General features: G+C 37.0%; 1 protein-coding gene across 6 annotated transcripts in view; it reads left to right on the forward strand.

Moving 5' to 3' along the window:
• The window catches only part of SLC38A6 (solute carrier family 38 member 6), a 96,900-nt gene that overhangs the window by 39,971 nt on the left and 39,381 nt on the right, over positions 1–17,548 (forward strand). Inside the window, exons 9-17 of one of the 6 annotated variants that reach the window (XR_013997375.1) lie at positions 2,989–3,054; positions 3,297–3,350; positions 5,206–5,285; positions 5,634–5,734; positions 10,323–10,447; positions 11,612–11,756; positions 11,863–11,957; positions 15,660–15,741; positions 17,251–17,399. Coding sequence is in view for 5 of the 6 variants with exons in the window: in XM_081115937.1 (XP_080972063.1) it covers positions 2,989–3,054; positions 3,297–3,350; positions 5,206–5,285; positions 5,634–5,734; positions 10,323–10,447; positions 11,612–11,756; positions 11,863–11,957; positions 12,122–12,205 (750 nt within the window). In the remaining variant the exon portion in view is untranslated. Of the gene's footprint in view, positions 1–2,988; positions 3,055–3,296; positions 3,351–5,205; positions 5,286–5,633; positions 5,735–10,322; positions 10,448–11,611; positions 11,757–11,862; positions 11,958–12,121; positions 13,637–15,545; positions 16,765–17,250; positions 17,400–17,548 lie in introns of those variants that run through there. The other 5 variants (XM_081115937.1, XM_081115939.1, XM_081115940.1 and 2 more) reach the window with 5 other exon arrangements.

Consider the following 17,548-nt stretch of genomic DNA (forward strand, 5'->3'; position numbering starts at 1 on the left):
ATGAACATACATTTTTTTAGGCCCCACAATGAAGAGGGAAACAACAAAATATTTTCATCATAATTTGATTAAGAAGCATTTACATGGTTAGGAGTGGCCTATGTATGCAAATGAACATATGGATATTAACAAGAATCCATATAGTTAATGAATTTTTTCCTCCCAGATAATTGGCATCCTAAACTTTGCATAGGTAGGAGTAGTTTGATTTTTATTGCTGATAGTTTGAAGCAGGTGAAATGTATTGATACAATATGTCTATTGTACATAGTTTTCACTGGATTAATTTCTGTCATTGCAGATACTCTTTAATTCGATGCAGGTTTCTACTGTAGCAGTCATATGGAAATAATACCCTTACTGTAATGCTTTACAAACCATCTGCTCATATTTTTACCTGTGAGCACAATTTAAATTTGGTCTAAAGTGGGAAGATGAAGACACTGTGCACTTTTTTTCAAATTCCCTTTTTAATTGGCATATTTATTTTAGAGTTGCTAAGTATTAGGTTTTGAATATATAGTGGTAAGGGAAAAGGCATGTGTATGTATTACCACAAATTTTTTTAAAAGATGCCAATTTTTCATTAATTGTTTTTGTCAGTTTTGTAAATGTGTTTGTAAATCTGTATAACATTTAGATTACATTAAAAAATTCAGAAAACAATTATTTTCTTAAATTATGCTCTACAAAACCTATACTCTTATCTGTTGCCCCACATCCTTGTTTAGCATAAAATTTTTTAGCATAAATTATGCCCCCTCTGAAATATCTAAAATTAAAAAAACATTTTATTTTAGCAGTGGCGTAGAATGACTAACCAGATGGATTTACCTTTTTGGTCCATTTTAGAACACAAATGTATTTCCATTTTTTCCAAAAGTTCTGCCTTGAGAACAGGTTAGTATTCTAAGAAGTATTTTAATAAGTCAGAAATCAAAATAAAGAACTATTTGAATGTATTTTAGTCGGAAGCTTTCCTTCTACTGAGCACTGTGTTAGGCATGTGGGAGTTTAACCTGGACACAGCTCTTAAGGATCTGGCAGTGTAGGAGGCGAGATAAGATAAATGTATTAGAAAAAGTAGAGAACGGTATAGGTAATATATAATTAAGTATTGATTTATTTGCTTCAGAATAAAATTTGCAGGAGTTAAGGGTCTGAGAGCTAGAGTAAAGAAGGTTGTGTAAGGAAGTAAACTTGAGCTGAGCACTGAAAGATGGGAAAGACTGGGAGAAGAGTGAAGGAAGGGAAGGGCCTTTTGTGCACATGAAAAGTATTTTTAATACTTAATCATCTTTTTCCATCTACCTTTCTAACCCCTGGAATTATCCTTTACCATATCCTATCTTCACCCTGAGCAAGGACTCCCTGTTACTCTTGTCACTGGGTATTTTTCTATTCCGGTTCTGTACTTCTGCTGCGTAGGACATCACCCCTACCCACCCCAATCCACTGTGCAGGCTTGGGGTTGGGATGGATCTCTGCAGAGAAATTAGCTGTAATAACTAATTTTATATTAATATAAAATCAGGTTAATGATATCTTCTAATGAATGAAAAATAATGGTTATATTTGCATTTTGAGCACTGTTTTTGAAATATATTGATTTGCAAGTCTAGTGACAAAGTAAATGAGGTAGCTCACATACTGACCTTATTGCAGTACCTGGTACACAGCAAATGCACAATAAATGGTTGTTGCTGCCACCACCCCACTGTTAGTGAGGAATAAAAGGAAAGACACTGAGCTTGGAGCTGGGCTGAGGAGACTAGCTTCTACCCCACCCATATATCTCCTGTTTTGGAAAACATACCAAGAAAAAGATGGTGAGATTATTGCTTTTAATTTTTTTTCTTTTCTCTTGGTAAGTTGACCATTTAGTTTTATTACATTTTAAAAACCTATCTAGAAATGTCAAAGCAATTTTCCTGATTTATCCTTATAATTCCCCCAGCACCACCCCCTTGGGGAGGGTTTTAATTAAGAGTCTTTCTTTAGTGTACTCATTAACTTAATCCTAAAGGTGTATGTTTTCCTTAGATTTGTTTTATCACTATATAAAATCTCGGTTGAATTAGTTTAAATCCAAAGCTAGATAAATACCAAGTAGCAATAGGAATAGGAGCAGTATTTACTTACTGGTCTCCTGCAAAGGACAGGCTTCTTCTATTCTCCCTGCCCCTCTGTGTGCTGGGTTTCAGCCTAGAGCAAACATTTACAGAGTAATTATGTGCCCAGAAACAAGGGCAACAATGGCAGTGTTGACACAACCACAACTATAGGTCTAGGAACAGGATGCCCACAATGAAAAGTAAAATCCTGAAGGAAAAAAGGAAGAAATAAAAGTAAAATTCTGAAACATTTTAATTGATTATTTCTGGGAAATGGCATCCCTCGGGATTTTTTTTTTTAATTTATTTTTGACAGCTGGGGTTCCCTAGCCACGTGCCCTTATTCTTAGCCAGTTTTATGTGCATTCACTGAAAGCAATGTAAGTCTGAAAGAAACAAGGAGAGACAGTACTTATATGTCAGAAGTCTCTGAGCCCATCCTTTGCATAAGGTCTCCTTCTGCCTGTGGCTATCTCCAAAACGGCTGTTAAAATTTCTCTATCTGCTACTGATGCCAGGCCCACAAATAACCATAGTCTTGTACCATTGTCACTAAAAGCATCGTGTTCTCATTTTGAGTTGCGCTTGTTTTTACTGCCTTGATGCTATTGGAATTTTGAAAGTTGACATGAGAGTACTCTGTCTTTAATGGGGAAGTCCCCACTAAACAGATACGTAGCACCCAGCCTCACCACCCCCCCAGGCGACCCATCCTAACTGGGGGAAATCATACAAGCAAAGAATCCTCTGTTAGCCAGCATGTGGTTTGGCATGGTGTTAGATTAATTGAAATAATACTGATCTGTTTGAAATCAATTTCTTGTCATGAGTTTTATAAGAAATAATCTAGTGTTGATTCTACTTATTCTTACAGATAATAATTAAAAAGTGGTCCATCCCTTGTCCTCTGACATTAAATTGTACAGAGCAGTATTTCCAGGTAATAGTTTATGTTTTCTTTTCAGTTTCTTTCTTTTTATTTTAAGCTAAAAAGAAAAAAAAATCAGACTAATATCCTTTTTCCTAATAAAAGGAAAAGTGATGACTAGATTGCATTTGGAACTTTATTTTGAAATATTTTTATTTGAAAGCCTGGTAATAATAAATTCATAATGTTTGTTGATGTTTTCTGACTTTTAATGACTGTTGGTTTCTCTTTTTCCCCTCAATCCTCTTAAACAGATTTCAAATGCTACAGATGATTGTAAACCAAAGCTCTTTCATTTCTCCAAAGAGGTGTGTAAGTTATTAACAGATACTTTTGGTTGATTTTTCACATTTCAACTTTTAAGAGATTTGTGTAACAGGGTCTCTTAGGTCTTTGTACCTGTAACTAATTAATTTTCATGAAAGTGCTAAGTATAGGGTTGCCTACCAGAAGAATAATATTATTTAACACAGGGTGGCCTATTATGAAACAGCCACCTTTTTTTTGGCATGCTTTTAAATGGAGCCTGTTTTAAATGGGCAACTGCCTAAAAGAACAGATTTACTAAATGTCTGGTCTGGCCAATAAGGTCCTCTGTGGATACAGACTTCCTGTTGCCCTCTGGACTTGTAAAGCTAAATAGCCAATTATATCAAAAACTCCTCCCTTGTGAGTAGAACCTTGGTCTGTAGCAAAACGGCCTCATCATTGGACCAGCAATTGAGCACTGCCAGTATGTCTTCTGGCAGACATTCCAGAGTTGAAATTTATGATGCCTTAAGTGGAAACTAGAAGACCAAGTCCCCTGGCCTTCTCTGAGAGCCCCAGGATTTTGAAAATGTCTGCGAGAGCCCCTGGCATCAGCATAGGCGACAGGAACTGTGATCTGGGTAATCTCTGTCATTCTGGAAGAGCTAAAAGTCTTCCCTGTTGCTGCAAGTTTCTTCATCTATACTTTCTGATTCCGCTAAATGCAGCTTCCAGTTACTAGAATCCCCTCCACTCATGTACAACTCTGTCAGTGTAGTATGTTGGTGCAGTAACTCCTCCATGCAGAATTTTCCTTTTTATCCACAATTTTTACATGAGAAATGTCTCTCTGGCCCCACAAGGGAGGTTACCACATCTCACAGGGTAAAGGCCTCTGTGTGCCTTGAAGATCTAGGTAGGATAATTGACAAGCCAGGAAATTGAGCAATATATGAAAGAGAATTTGTGAATTAAAGTCTCATTCCCCTAATCCAGCCTCAGGAAACAGTACAGCTTTCCTTCCTCCCAATTCCCTTCAAATATTTGAGGAAGCATTATGTCCCAAGATAGGTCTCAGTCATCTGGAACTTCTTTTGCTGAAGAGCTTGAAGTTAGTAGGGGAAAATTTTTTTAGAGCAGAGAAAAGAAAGTAAATCATCTCCATCCATTTTGTAGAAACAGTATTTTCATTTAGATAGTAACTTTTGTTTGCTTTGTAACTATCTCTGGCTCGTAAATATTCTAATTTTTAAAAACAAGTTAGGTTCATGAATTCCAGTGGATCTCTAAGAATTTGCCAGTCTAGAATAAAGCATGTTCATTCTCATTGAAAGAGAACCTAGGCAAAGATGCTGAGATGCGATTAATATTTTCAGTATTTCCTTAGATTAAATTGGTGATATTGCCTTGGATTGAGTTGGTAAAAGCAGTTTCAAAAGCATTAACAATTATTTCCGCTTAGAGTAGTAAGATGTCTTTAAGTTTCCTAATGCATCTATTAGGAGAGACTGAGATTTACAGTAAGATTATTTCTAATATGTTATTATTCTGAATTTTACCTAAATATTATTTTCTCATCTAAACTATTTTTATCTTACCCAAATAATGTATGAACAGCAGCTATTGTAGTAAAAGTAACATGCTATATAGAAGCCAAACAAGAAATATCTGGCTAGGACAGACAGCCCATCTATCAAGGAAAAGATTTGCTGATTACCATAATTGTGTCTCTCTTAGAAACAACAACAACAACAAAATCCACACTAAATAAAACCTTATTTTATAAAGATGATTTATGAAAAATGAAATAAACTTAACCCAGTTGATTTTTTGAAGAACTGAGCTTCTTGTCAAGTGAAGTAGTGGTTTCAACAGAGTAGCATTTAGTAATTTTGTCTTTGAATTTTTTTTCAGAGTGCTTATGCCATACCCACCATGGCCTTCTCATTTCTCTGCCATACCTCAGTATTGCCCATATACTGTGAACTTCAAAGGTACCATAGAATCCCGGAATATTTTCAATGTATTAAGTATGTCTTTTTACTTTTAGGCCTTTCAGACTGAATGACACTCTCCTTTATGAATCCTTTCCCTCCATCACTGGATTCTAAGGGTCAGTTTAGAACAAAACAAAACAACCGAGAATTAATTCTGTCCAAATTGAGAATGTTTCCTGGAAGCGTAATCTTTGTGCAGTAATTTCAAATCAGAAATTCTAGTGTGGAATAACTAATGAACTAGGTCTTGAATGGTTAAGGAATCCTTTTGACTAGCTTGGAAGACTTATTTTTATAAATATAAATCAGATCACTGATTCTACTTCTGCCATTTTTGTCTTTTAGCCCTTCAAAGAAAAGAATGCAGAATGTAACCAATACAGCAATTGCTTTAAGTTTTCTCATTTATTTTATATTGGCACTTTTTGGGTACCTCACTTTTTATGGTAAGTATATTATTTAATTATAGATGACAAAATAAATGGTTCTATAGTTGATCTCACACTTGAATATGAACTTTGTTTCTGCCTCTCATTATTAAGTTAGTTTGTTCAGGCTGCCAGAACTCGCTGCAATACTGTGGTGGCTCTGTGGGCCTAAAGAATTGATTTTCTTTCTCTTATAAAGGTAGATCAAGTTCAAGATTAATAACTTTGTATGCAGATTTCCTTAAACACCTGAATAAAACCTTAGGCATAGGAACATTGATGTCTTTCTGCAAGAAAAGTGTGAAATATTTTAGAATGGATCTTATTTTCAATACATCAGACTCTAGTTCAGCAGTTTGGGAGAACTGGTCATCTTAACTGCAGGACGAGTTGAGGAAGGAAAGGGTTTTACACTGAAATGTAGTTGTTTGCTTACATGTCAGAGGTCTCTGCCTTCGCACTCGACTCGTACAGTTCCAGGACCTTTCTTCATACTTTTTAAAAGGATTCTTTCAAATTCATAAATTAAAAAAGTAAATGTTTTTTATTTATTTTTGAAAAATTGTCTGCTTGGTATGTGTTTTTTTTCTCTTCTGATAAGAACCTCAAGAAAAAGTAAAACTTAAAAGTCTAGAACAAGATTTAAAAAAACCTGTAAGCTCTCTTATTTAATTTGAAAACAAACACGTTATAACAAATTACACTTAATTTGTCAAACTCTTCAGTATACTTTTCAGTTATGATGCTTTTATAACAACTCTCCACGTAAATGGCTGTTATTACTTGGTGATAGTTAGCTGTTGTGACTGATTTCACAGTTGATGGCCTGTGCTCCTGTTTCTGGTTTTAGCCATCCCTGATGACTTGTAACAGGGCTTTGCTTATGTCTCAGAGCTTGTCCACAACCCACAAGTTTTTGGACAACATTTACTTGCATAGCCACCTTTCCTAAGCCGGGTGGAAAGAGTATAGATTTTGAAATCCAACAGATGGGGTTTAAATAACTGCTCTGCTCTAAAGAGCTGTGTGACTTTGAATGGAATACTACACCTTACAGTATCTTCATCTCCTAATTGTCACCCGGCACAAATACTATTATACTTAGGAGTGTTCAGTGTTGAAAAAAAATCCAAAAGATGGTGTTCCTTCTTCCCCCTGTGGATAAATAGAACTATCTGGAAGAAACCTCAGGTGGCCTGCAAGTCCCCAGGATAGCTGAGAAATAGTTACATAAATTACCAGGGGATGCTTAGGAGCTGTATTAAATGGAAAGAGAGGTGGAAGAAGGATGGGTGCTAATACATTGATGGAGCTAATATTTATTATGTAAGTGCCAGGTGTTTTACATACATTGCCTGCCTCAGTCCTTGTAACTCTGCAGGGTATAGGTTCATAGAGGTTGAGTAATTAGGCCAGCTAATGAATAGTAAGTTGGGATTTGAATCTAATTCTAACTCTCTCCAAAGTTAATGCCTTTATCGGCTACCTCCTCAGGAAATATGTTATAGAACCCAGATTTCCTTCATTCCAAGTTTTTGTCCAAGTGGACTTTTGGAAAAACCTGGCTCATTATCTATCTATCTCGGTCTATCTATCTGTCTCGGTCTGTCTTATCCATCCATCCATCCATCCATCCATCCATCCATTCATCCATCCATCCATCCATCCACCCACCCACCCACCCACTGATGCTTGAACACAGAGGCTAACCATTTTCATTGTGTAAATGTAATGTTTACTACACAGGGATTTTCCTGATTATCAAGTAAAGGTGTTATGTTGTCTCTGACTTAACCCTTCTCTGCCAATGCAGATTCTTCAGAGTATCCACATTTTATATAACGGAAAAATGCACATCTAAGACAAGTCACGTGACAGATAGGCAGGCAGGTAGGTGGGTATGTAGGTAGGTGATAGATAGATAGATAGATAGATAGATGATAGATAGATAGATAGATAGATAGATAGATAGATAGATAGATAGGGTAGATAAAAATAAAGAAAAGGAATTCCTTCTCCAAAAACAGAAGATTCAGATACTGATTTGCTGTTCACAGTGTTTCATTTTTGGGTTGTTAATCATAACCAGGGAAAATACTTTATGGTATATTTCTATCTGTACAACAGTAGTGCTCAGTCTTGTGGAAATAAATAGCTAATTAAGTCTGAGACCATAATCAGAAGGGCTCATCACAAGTTAAGGCTTCAACTCATTTTATAGATGAGCAACTAAAGCCCAAAGAGGTAAAGGGACCAGTCACATGATTAGTGGCAGGCCTCCTGCATACTAATCCCATGGTCTTTCCGCTGCTCTGTGGTATCTTTATAAACTTCATACCAGTTTGACAATGTGTATTAAACAGGACAGCCTCCTGACTTCAATAGCATACACAACTTGCAGAGATCACCATCGGGTCCTTACTGAGATTTGTAGGGATTTGTCTGAATCCAGAGAAGCGTGTCGTACTCTATTCTTTACATATGGTAAGGCTCAGCTAAGAACACAGAACTGTCGGGCTCAGAGGAAAGCTTTAATCCTGGGAAAGTAGGAAGTGGACATGCAACAGATATTTTGAATATATAATAAATCTAATTCTTCAGGAGCTGCTTGGGATTCTTTCATTCAGGGCTTCTAAGGCTTAGTTAATACTTAAATTTTGTCAGATTAAAGAGACCTATGAGTATGTACCTAGATTACTCATATTGGCTCTCATTACAGATGTTAAAGCATTTTAAGGTGAGGGGAAAAAAGGGTTCCTCTGGTGAGCCAGGCCAATGCCCAAATGTTGCATAATAACCAGACCATGTAAAAAGTCTATGAGGTTGTTAAGCAATAAGTGTTAATAGCTCATTTTTATGATTCAGAAAGTAGAAAAAAAAGTTTGCCATATTTCTCCAAAACTCACAAGTACCTCACAGATTTGGGAATAGAATTCAACTTTAACCCCCTGCTTAGTCCACAGTTCCGCACTGTGTAAAGTGTATCTTTGATAATGCAGACAGTTAGTTTTCCATGATCACTAGTCTGGTCCAGATCCGCATTACCTCTCAGTGATTATGACAGTTGCCTTCTGCTATGCCTGTTTTGGATCTCTTTTTCAACCAGTCTGTCCTCTTGCTTAGTTCAGATCATAATACACTGTTCTTCATAAGTCATTGCATCTCTGTGGCCTACCAAACTGAGTCCAGACCCTACCACAGAAGAGTTCCATTGCTGGGTCTCAAACGCATTTCCAGCCTTTTCACCCACTGCTCTTGCACTAACTACAGCACAGTCTACTTCAGCAGTTGTGGTCCTTCTGGAATACTCGTTTTCTCAGATGCATATTCCCTCTCCTGCTTCAGGGCTTCTTCTTGTGTTGGTTCTTGCTCCTAGAATCTCTTCCCCATGTCTTTGAGTGTCAGCACACACACATTAATTCATTTAATGCTCTCAGTAACTCTATAGGTCAATATATTATTGTCTCCATTTTACATATGTAAGAACCAAGGGACTCAGAAAAGTTAATTTACTATTAAGTAGTGGGATTTGAACATTAGTCTGTGTGGTTCTAGATTTCAAACCCCCTCTCCCATCCTGCTGCCCACTACATTATGAGGCCCCTCCCCAAGCCTTCCTGGGTCTCCTTGCTTGTCCCAAGGCCATAGTTACCGTTCTGTGTTCAGAATCACCGTAGCTATTTGTTTAGACCTTCTGCCATTATGTGTGTATCTGTGTTTATACACTATTATATGTGTGTGTGTGTGTCGTCTGCCCTTTAAATTTTAAGTTCCTTGAAAACAGAGGTGTGTTTGATTTGTTTATTTCCTCCAAAGCATCTTTTCCAAACCATACACATTCAAATTAAAAAAGCACCATTCCATTTTAAGTCCAAATTGATCTTTTCCTACAAGGCAGTGATCTGCAGTGTTCTTAAACACCCACACTTGAATACCCCTTATCTGGCCTGGGTGTGGAAAGTGTGAGAATGGAGGAACATCATGGAGCGAGGCATGGTTAGCATGTGCAGATTCTGTCACCCACTGCCACTCTGGCTTGCTAAGTAAGCCAGCTTCCTAAAATGTTTATGAAAGATGAATCTACAGATGAAATGTTGATGAAGCTGGTAATGTGCACAACTCTATGAGACTAGAAAAATTGTCGTATTGAAGAAAAGGTACTGGCTTTGGCACCAAAAAACAATTGGGTGTACGACTGTGCCAGCTCTGCCCCTATGAGCTACCAATCTCTTATTATCATATGGATCAAATTCGGTAGACATACACATGAAAGCACTTTACAAAACAAACAGCACAAATGTTCAAAACCTTCAGATTGTGGAAAAGTTCTAAAGAGGGATTTTATATATGTATATTTATTGTAATAATTTAGGTTCTGCCTGTGCTGATTTCTAGTTTCATTAAAAGAAGAGATTGTGGGTTTCAAGAAGATATTTAACTAATGTCTCTTTGTTTCATAGGAGAGAAAAAAGGCCAGAGATTAATTGGGTACTGAGAATCCAAAATCTATTAAGATCCCTGTGTGCAAAGGAAAATAATTTTGCTGTTATTGATATCTTAGTAGTTTTTAACGTGATCCTTATTGTTATTTTTTTCAAATTTACAGACAAAGTGGCGTCTGATATACTCCAAGATTATAGTAAATACTTGCCACATGATGTTGTTGTCAGGACTGTGAAGTTATGCATACTGTTTGCTGTGCTTTTGACAGTCCCTCTAATCCACTTCCCTGTAAGTACCCTTAAAGGTTTTGTTGCCTGGTGTACAGCTCCCTAATGTGGCAACACTAATTCTTTGCAGACCAGAATGTTTGAATGCCGTGTAGCCTTGTGTATCTCATTCATTTGCTAAGTAATTGATCAAAGACCTCATACTTGCATGTAGCCCCATGAATGCACTGAAATAACAGTGAACCACTAAGCTAATTTGTGCTTTTTGAGATTTAGTTTAGATTTACGCTTTCCCACAGCATTGTTTCCAATTTAAAGACTATAGTTCTTCTAAGGTTTTGGGCCCTCCCCCCCCTTTTTAATTCTGTATTCTGTTTTCAAAAGAATGTGCATGAAGAGGAAAAAGCCAAGTCAGCAAAAAGAAGCTCCTTCTGGTTTATTATAAATTTATTTTCACATAGACATTCTAGTTTAATCTTAGTCAAGCTGTTTTATTTGCTCTACAATTATAATTTAAGGGACAGACCAGATCTTCATTCTGCATTTAGCTACCATACGTAAGAATCTTAAGAATTTCTGAGAAAATGGAAACAAAGGCTTTGGGTATAAATGCTTTGGCATGGATGTCTTGGATTCCTGAACAGTGAGTTCCTTAAGAAGTGGGCCTTCAAGACTTTTTGCCCCCTCCCCGTGCAGACTGCAGGGCCAGGAGTGCAGCAGGGGCTGTGTAAACATTTGTGCATGGGACCGCCTGCAGCCTGCCTTAGCAGTGGGAAGTGTCAGGAATTAGTTTTCATATTTACATGCTGTGAAACAGATAATATAAAATAAAATAGTAAATGGTGTTTCTTTCCCATGGCACGATTTCTTTTCTTGTTTTAAATCTTTTGTTTTTCTGTTGAATTTAATGAAAATGACTCTCGGAGATTTCATCACACAGTGTTACTCTTGATAATTTTGAAAATTATGCAACTTGCAATTGCATGTGAAATTTTTTCAAGAATTAAAGCAAAATAACTTGTATGAAGATCACACAGAAATATTTATTTCTTAATTTATGAATAGTTAGCACTTAATGATAATAATTTGTTATATTTTTGAGAACTAAGTGGTTTAGGGGACAGAAATATCATGGGTGCGGTACTGTTCATGTGTTTCCCTAAGCGAGTATTTTGGCTTTCACACTTTCCCTTTGCTTACATCTGTTTCTCTTTTTGTTATACAGGCAAGAAAAGCTTTAATGATGGTGTTTTTCTCCAATTTCCCCTTCTTATGGATTCCCCATTTTTTGATCACTCTGGCACTCAATATTATCATTGTTTTACTTGCAATATATGTTCCTGACATTAAGAATGTATTTGGTGTTGTTGGTAAGTTTTCTGTTTCAAAAAAATCCACATAATAAAATAGATAAAATTGTCTACCAGCCTCATATCTGAGTCTGGCAGTAATCCTCACTTTCCCTCCCCCTTAAAGGTTCCAGTACATCCACGTGTTTGATATTTGTGTTTCCAGGACTGTTTTATCTGAAACTTAGCAGAGAGGATTTACTCTCATGGAAAAAGCTTGGGGTAGGTTTGTTTTTGTTTTTTTCTTTTAAGAATCCTATTTTAAGAAATAATGTGTCATTTTATAATAATTTTATCTACATCAAGAATAATGTACAGTATCGGATAGGGTGGAGATTTTTAAAAAAATACTCTAATTGTTCTTATCTTTTTTCTTATTTCCACAGGCTTTTGTTTTGCTCACCTTTGGAATTTTGGTTGGGAGTTTTAGTTTAGCACTCATCATTTTTAATTGGGTTAATAATAAATGAAAGATATATTTTCCCATTTCTTATGAAGAATAATTTACTTCCATATACAAAAAGGAATAATTCTGGAAGGCACCTGGATGAAAGTTCTTAATATTGGTTGACATTTTTATAAACATTATTAACAGAAAAGTGGAACAGAATGGGAGTGGGCAGGGGAAAGTGCGCTCATAGCAGTTTTAATCAAAATAAGAAACAAACTCAAAATGCTCTTAAATGTATTAGGTCAATCTTGTGTTTGTTTATTTGTGGGTCTGTTGCTTTTTTAAAAAATTAATAGACTTTATTATTTAGGGTCATTTTAATTTTTACAGAAGATGTTGAGCAGAAAGTACAGAATTCCCATATACTCCTTCACTCCCCAAACCCCCAAGGTTTCCCATATTATTAGCATCTTGAATTAGTGTGGTATATTTATTATACTTGTTGAGCCAATACATTATTATTAAGTAAAGTCCATAGTTTACATTGGGGTTCATTCTTGATGCAAGCATTGGCAATCACTAATCTTTCTACGATCTTCCTAAAAACTTGGAGCCTTTTCCAGCGTGTCATATAGTTGGAATTATATAGTATCTAACCTTTCAGACCAGCTTATTTCACTGAGCAATATGCAATTAAGTTTCCTACATGTCTTCTATGGCTTGATAGCTCATTTCTTTTTATCACTGAATAATGTTCCATTGTATGAATGTATCATAGTTTGTTTCCCATTCACTCATTGAAGGACCTCTTGGTTGCTTCCGAATTTTGGCAGTTTTAAATAAAACTGCAAGTTTTTGTGTGGACGTAAGTTTTCAGCTTATTTGAGCTAAAACCAAAGAGTACAATTGCTGCGTCTTACGGTAAGAATATGTTTAGTCCTGTAAGAAACTGCCAAACTGCCTTCCAAAGTGGCTATACCATTTTTCATTCCCACCAGCAATGAGAGTTCCTGTTGCTCCACCTCCTCACTAGCATTTGGTGTTGTCAGTATTCTGGATTCTGGCCATTCTAATGGGTGTATAGTTATATCTCATTGTTGCTTGAACTTGCATTTCCCTGATGACATATGATGTTGAGCATCTTATCATATGCTTATTTTCTATCTGCATACTTTCTTGGTGAGGTTCAGATCTTTTGCCTGTTTTTTAAATTGGGTTGTTTTCCCATTGTTGAGTTTTAAACATTCTTTGTATATTTTAGATACCGGTCCTTTATCAGGTGTTTTGCAAAGATTTTCTCCTGGTCTGTTTCTCTTTCCATTCTCTTAACAGTGTCTTTCACAGAGCAGAAGGTTTTTTATGCTATTAAATATGTTAAGTCAAGCTTTGGTTTGTTTTTTAAGAAATCTGTGTGTTAAGCTTATATACAAAATTGAATCTTAGCTTGTGGGCTAATGTTTTCAACATCAATCACTAATAACAAAACTGTGGGATTATTCCATTTGGTGCTTTGCCCTGACTCCAAATCCTGTCTAAGAAACGCCTGTGATTTTTCTCTGTTGTGCATTAGGAGATAGAGGTGTGATGATTGCCTGTGGATTTGAAAGCTCTCTGAGCTTTCTTGTTTGTCACTAAAACATGTGACTCTCTACTTGGCAAACAGAGACAAATAGTGATGATTTATATCATATTTTGTTTGGAGGTTATAAATCATTCCAGTCTTCCCATTGATGTGGCTTATTTCTGGTTGGAAACCAGAAGCTAGGTCTCTCCTCCCCATGAGTAGTCTATGTAAAGGGCACTTGAGCAGCCCACCAAGCCAGGGTGCATCAGTACAAATGTAACCCCGCCCCTGTGCACAGGTAAAGTAGGGAATTGCAACCAAAGTACCAATTTGCATGTATGGAAATCCACACTTTTGCAGGTGCCCCCTTGCTTCCCACTTAGGAAATGGGCAGAAAAATTGACAACTGAGCTTCTCTTTTGAGTTAAGATACTTAGGCAACCTGAGATTAGCATGGTGTAATGGAAGAAGTCCAAGTTTGGGGGTTAGAAAGATTAGATTGAAATCTCAGTGAGTTTAGGCAACTACTTAACCTCTCTCAGCGTCCACTTTCACATAGGTATTAGATGGAGCTAATGCCATTACACAGGGTTGTGTTGAAAGGATTAAGTGACCTGTATAAATTAGGTACAGTCTGAAACAGACCCCCTTCATAGATTAGCTATTTATCCCCTTTCTCCCATCCCTTTATCTGGAGCAGTAAAATGAATTTGCTTTCACTCAGGGACATGGAATTTCTTCATCTTCCATCTTGCACAACTATGATATTTAGAATCCTTCTCTTGCCTCTACTCACAGGGGAACTGGCCCCATGAGCTCTGTTTTTAGTGCTTTCCCACAGTTCTACCCCAGCTGTACTCTCCTTCTAATGCCTTCCTGAAACTGGGCACTTAGCCTGGCCCCAGAGGCATAGCCAGGCCTGGCCTCCCATGTGGCTTCAGGTCAGCCGGAGTCCATCAACCTGGCAGGCTCATCCTTGTACCCTCTTTCTCTGCTTATGAAATTATAGATCCAAATACAAATAGGTGTTCAGCTGCTTAAATAAATCTAACTCCAGTGATACCAAAATAACCCTAAATCTGCAACAGATGCAAGGATGCCCCCTGGGGCAAATGTTAAGTGTGATGACAGCTGGGCATCAATTAATACATTTGTCACCTGCTCCCGGGATAGGATCATGGGAGGTTTGGCAAAGGGACAAGTAACCTATTGAGCACTCTGCACAAAATTTAGTTAATATCAAGAGAAATTATTTGTGGAGGTGTTTATTTTCATTTTACTTTAATATTCTGCCTTATCTAGTTGCCTGTTTAGTCACAGCTTTGCCTATGAATTTGGAAGAGGCTAATAAGATGGCTGGTAAGAGCTGTGCCCCCTTCACCGGAATTACCAGAAAACGTTGTTCAACTACTCCTCAGCATTTTTCCTGGGAAATATAGGCCTTCTCATTATGGGCTTAATGTTCATAATTTATTAGGTAATAACTATTTAAAATAAAACTAAGTTAAGCACAAAATATATACTTTTCCAACACTTGGAGACTTGTTTGCTAAATTAAAAGACGAAGTGCTGAGAATATAAATTACTTTCATATGTTGAGGGTGAATGTTTAAATTGTACTTTTTTAACGGAATGTTTACTCATGAGCTTAGCATTTAAATGGTTAAAACAAGCCTTTGAAGTTAACACTCCATTAAGATGAATGGGGGTAATTCACACCTCTGCTGGTGCTGTATTATTTCAGTCTGGCTGCGGAGAAAACAAGACAGCAGTGGGTTGATTTACTGTGTGAAGGCCCTTTAAACACCCAAGGCCTGGAAATCTTTGTTGTTGTTGTTTTTTCTTTTTCACCTAGAAGCAGAATCTGAAATTCAGCACAATCTAGGTCTAGAGCTGAAGTCTTGAAAGCACCATAGATTCTCTATTATCTGGCAGTTTCCACCTGGCTTTATTTGTTCCTGTACTCTAGTGCTTCTTCCCACCGTGGCGCTGTTTATACTAAAGTTAGTAATTCACCGATGGAAAAGCAGAAACAAGCCATCCATTTTCAGGTAAACTTTACACATGCCTTTAAATGGGTTATGAAATAATCCTCGGTCTTCTAAAAACATCATCTTCACATCTCCCTGTTCTGTATTTGCCTAACACATAAAACATCCCCCTTCAACAACTATTTTCTTCCCCACTGGGGGATGGGGTGGGGGTGAAGTGAGCAGAGATCCTTTGGGAAAATGCCTTTCTTTCTCAGTGTGTCCTATGTTAGTTATATTTGAGATGTGCGTTCCTCCCATTGGTGGAAGTCCTATAGCCCATTGACTCTGAAACAGTTGCAGAGCCTGGGAATAAAGTTCTGTGAGCACTGTATGAGATGTTAATGAATTTGGAAGGTCTCTTTTTAAGGTAAACCGGTTTTTCTCTTCCCTTTCTCTGCCCTGTGTATTTGCAGGATCAAATTACTGGATAATCTGTGGGTAGCTGGGTGTGGAGAGTATTTCTATTTGGGCTGCCTCTCACGTTGACATTGCCAGCGCAGTATATAGAAATGGAAAGTAGATGCTAGAAACACAGGGACCCAAACAATCAGTGTTAACCTGTTTTTCTTCTTGGCATGTCGACAGTACTCAGGGGCTCTGTTAGAATTAGCACTATTGAAAACAACTTGTTTCCTGCAAATTCTTCTGCCTGAATTTTAGGTGTCATAATTTTTGGTCTTAGAACTTCTCAGAACCTGCTATAGTAGTGAGAAATTTGTTTTTCCAATTTAAACACACAATTTATCCTTTTTTTCCTACCGTAATCCTTCTGTAGTCTTTCCATATGAAGTGGGAAAAATAGGAAAGCAAAGTTATGATAAAGGATGAATAAAGATATTGTGGGTGTGGTTTCCTCATTGCAATCAGGATCCTTGCTGCCTCTCCCCCTTCCTAAACAGTCTGATATCTGTGTTTACTGTCATCATGACCCACTGTCCTAGTTTGCTGGGCCGTCAGTTAAGGTGAGCAGTTATGAGGAGCAGGAAGACTCATCTTGGCCGATGGCCAGGTGACCAGGTGGGAATGAGGGGTTCATTTACCTGTGGGACGAAATAAATGGGTGAAAAGGGAAATTGAGTTGCCAGGAAAAAAAAAAAGACACATGGATTAAAAGACATTCTAATATGGGATGCTATAAAGAAAAAAAGCCTTGCAGAGAAATGTTTTTCACGTGTTTTAATGTGTATGTGTTTTATCTTAGGCACACTATAAGCTAAAATGTGACTGATGTACAAATTTAAGCAAAGGGGCTGGCTAATTCATTGAGCACATATTTACTAATCACATATTATGTATTAAGGGTTGTACCAGTCCTAAAGTTGTAAAATTAAATTAGGCACATTTCTTACCTGAAAAAGGCTCAGATACGATCTTGATTTTTCTGATTGAACTTTTTCAGATAGACTTGATAAGTGAAACTGCTTAACTCAGAGGAAGAATTATATATACACTTTTTCATATATGTATATTTATATCTGTATTTATATAAATATTTAAGGTTACACATTTTATTTTATTTTTTTTAAGAGAGGGAGGAAGGGAGAGAGAAAGAGAGAAACATCGATGTGAGAGATACATAGATCCGTTGTCTCCCATATGTGCCCTGACTGGGAATTGAACCTGCGATCTTCCGGTGCACCAGAGGATTCTCCAACCAACTGAGCCATACCAGCCAGGTTTATATTTATATTTTTTAAAGAAGATTTTGGAGTCAGTCTTACTTGTGTTCTAATTCTAGTTCTACCTCTTTCTGTCTAAGTTTGGACAAGTTACTTTAATTCTCTGAATTCTCTGAAGACCTTCAGTGTTTGAAGACTGAGTTTTC

This window comes from Miniopterus schreibersii (genome assembly GCF_964146895.1).
Source record: "Miniopterus schreibersii genome assembly, chromosome: 1".
NCBI classification, from domain to species: domain Eukaryota; kingdom Metazoa; phylum Chordata; class Mammalia; order Chiroptera; family Miniopteridae; genus Miniopterus; species Miniopterus schreibersii.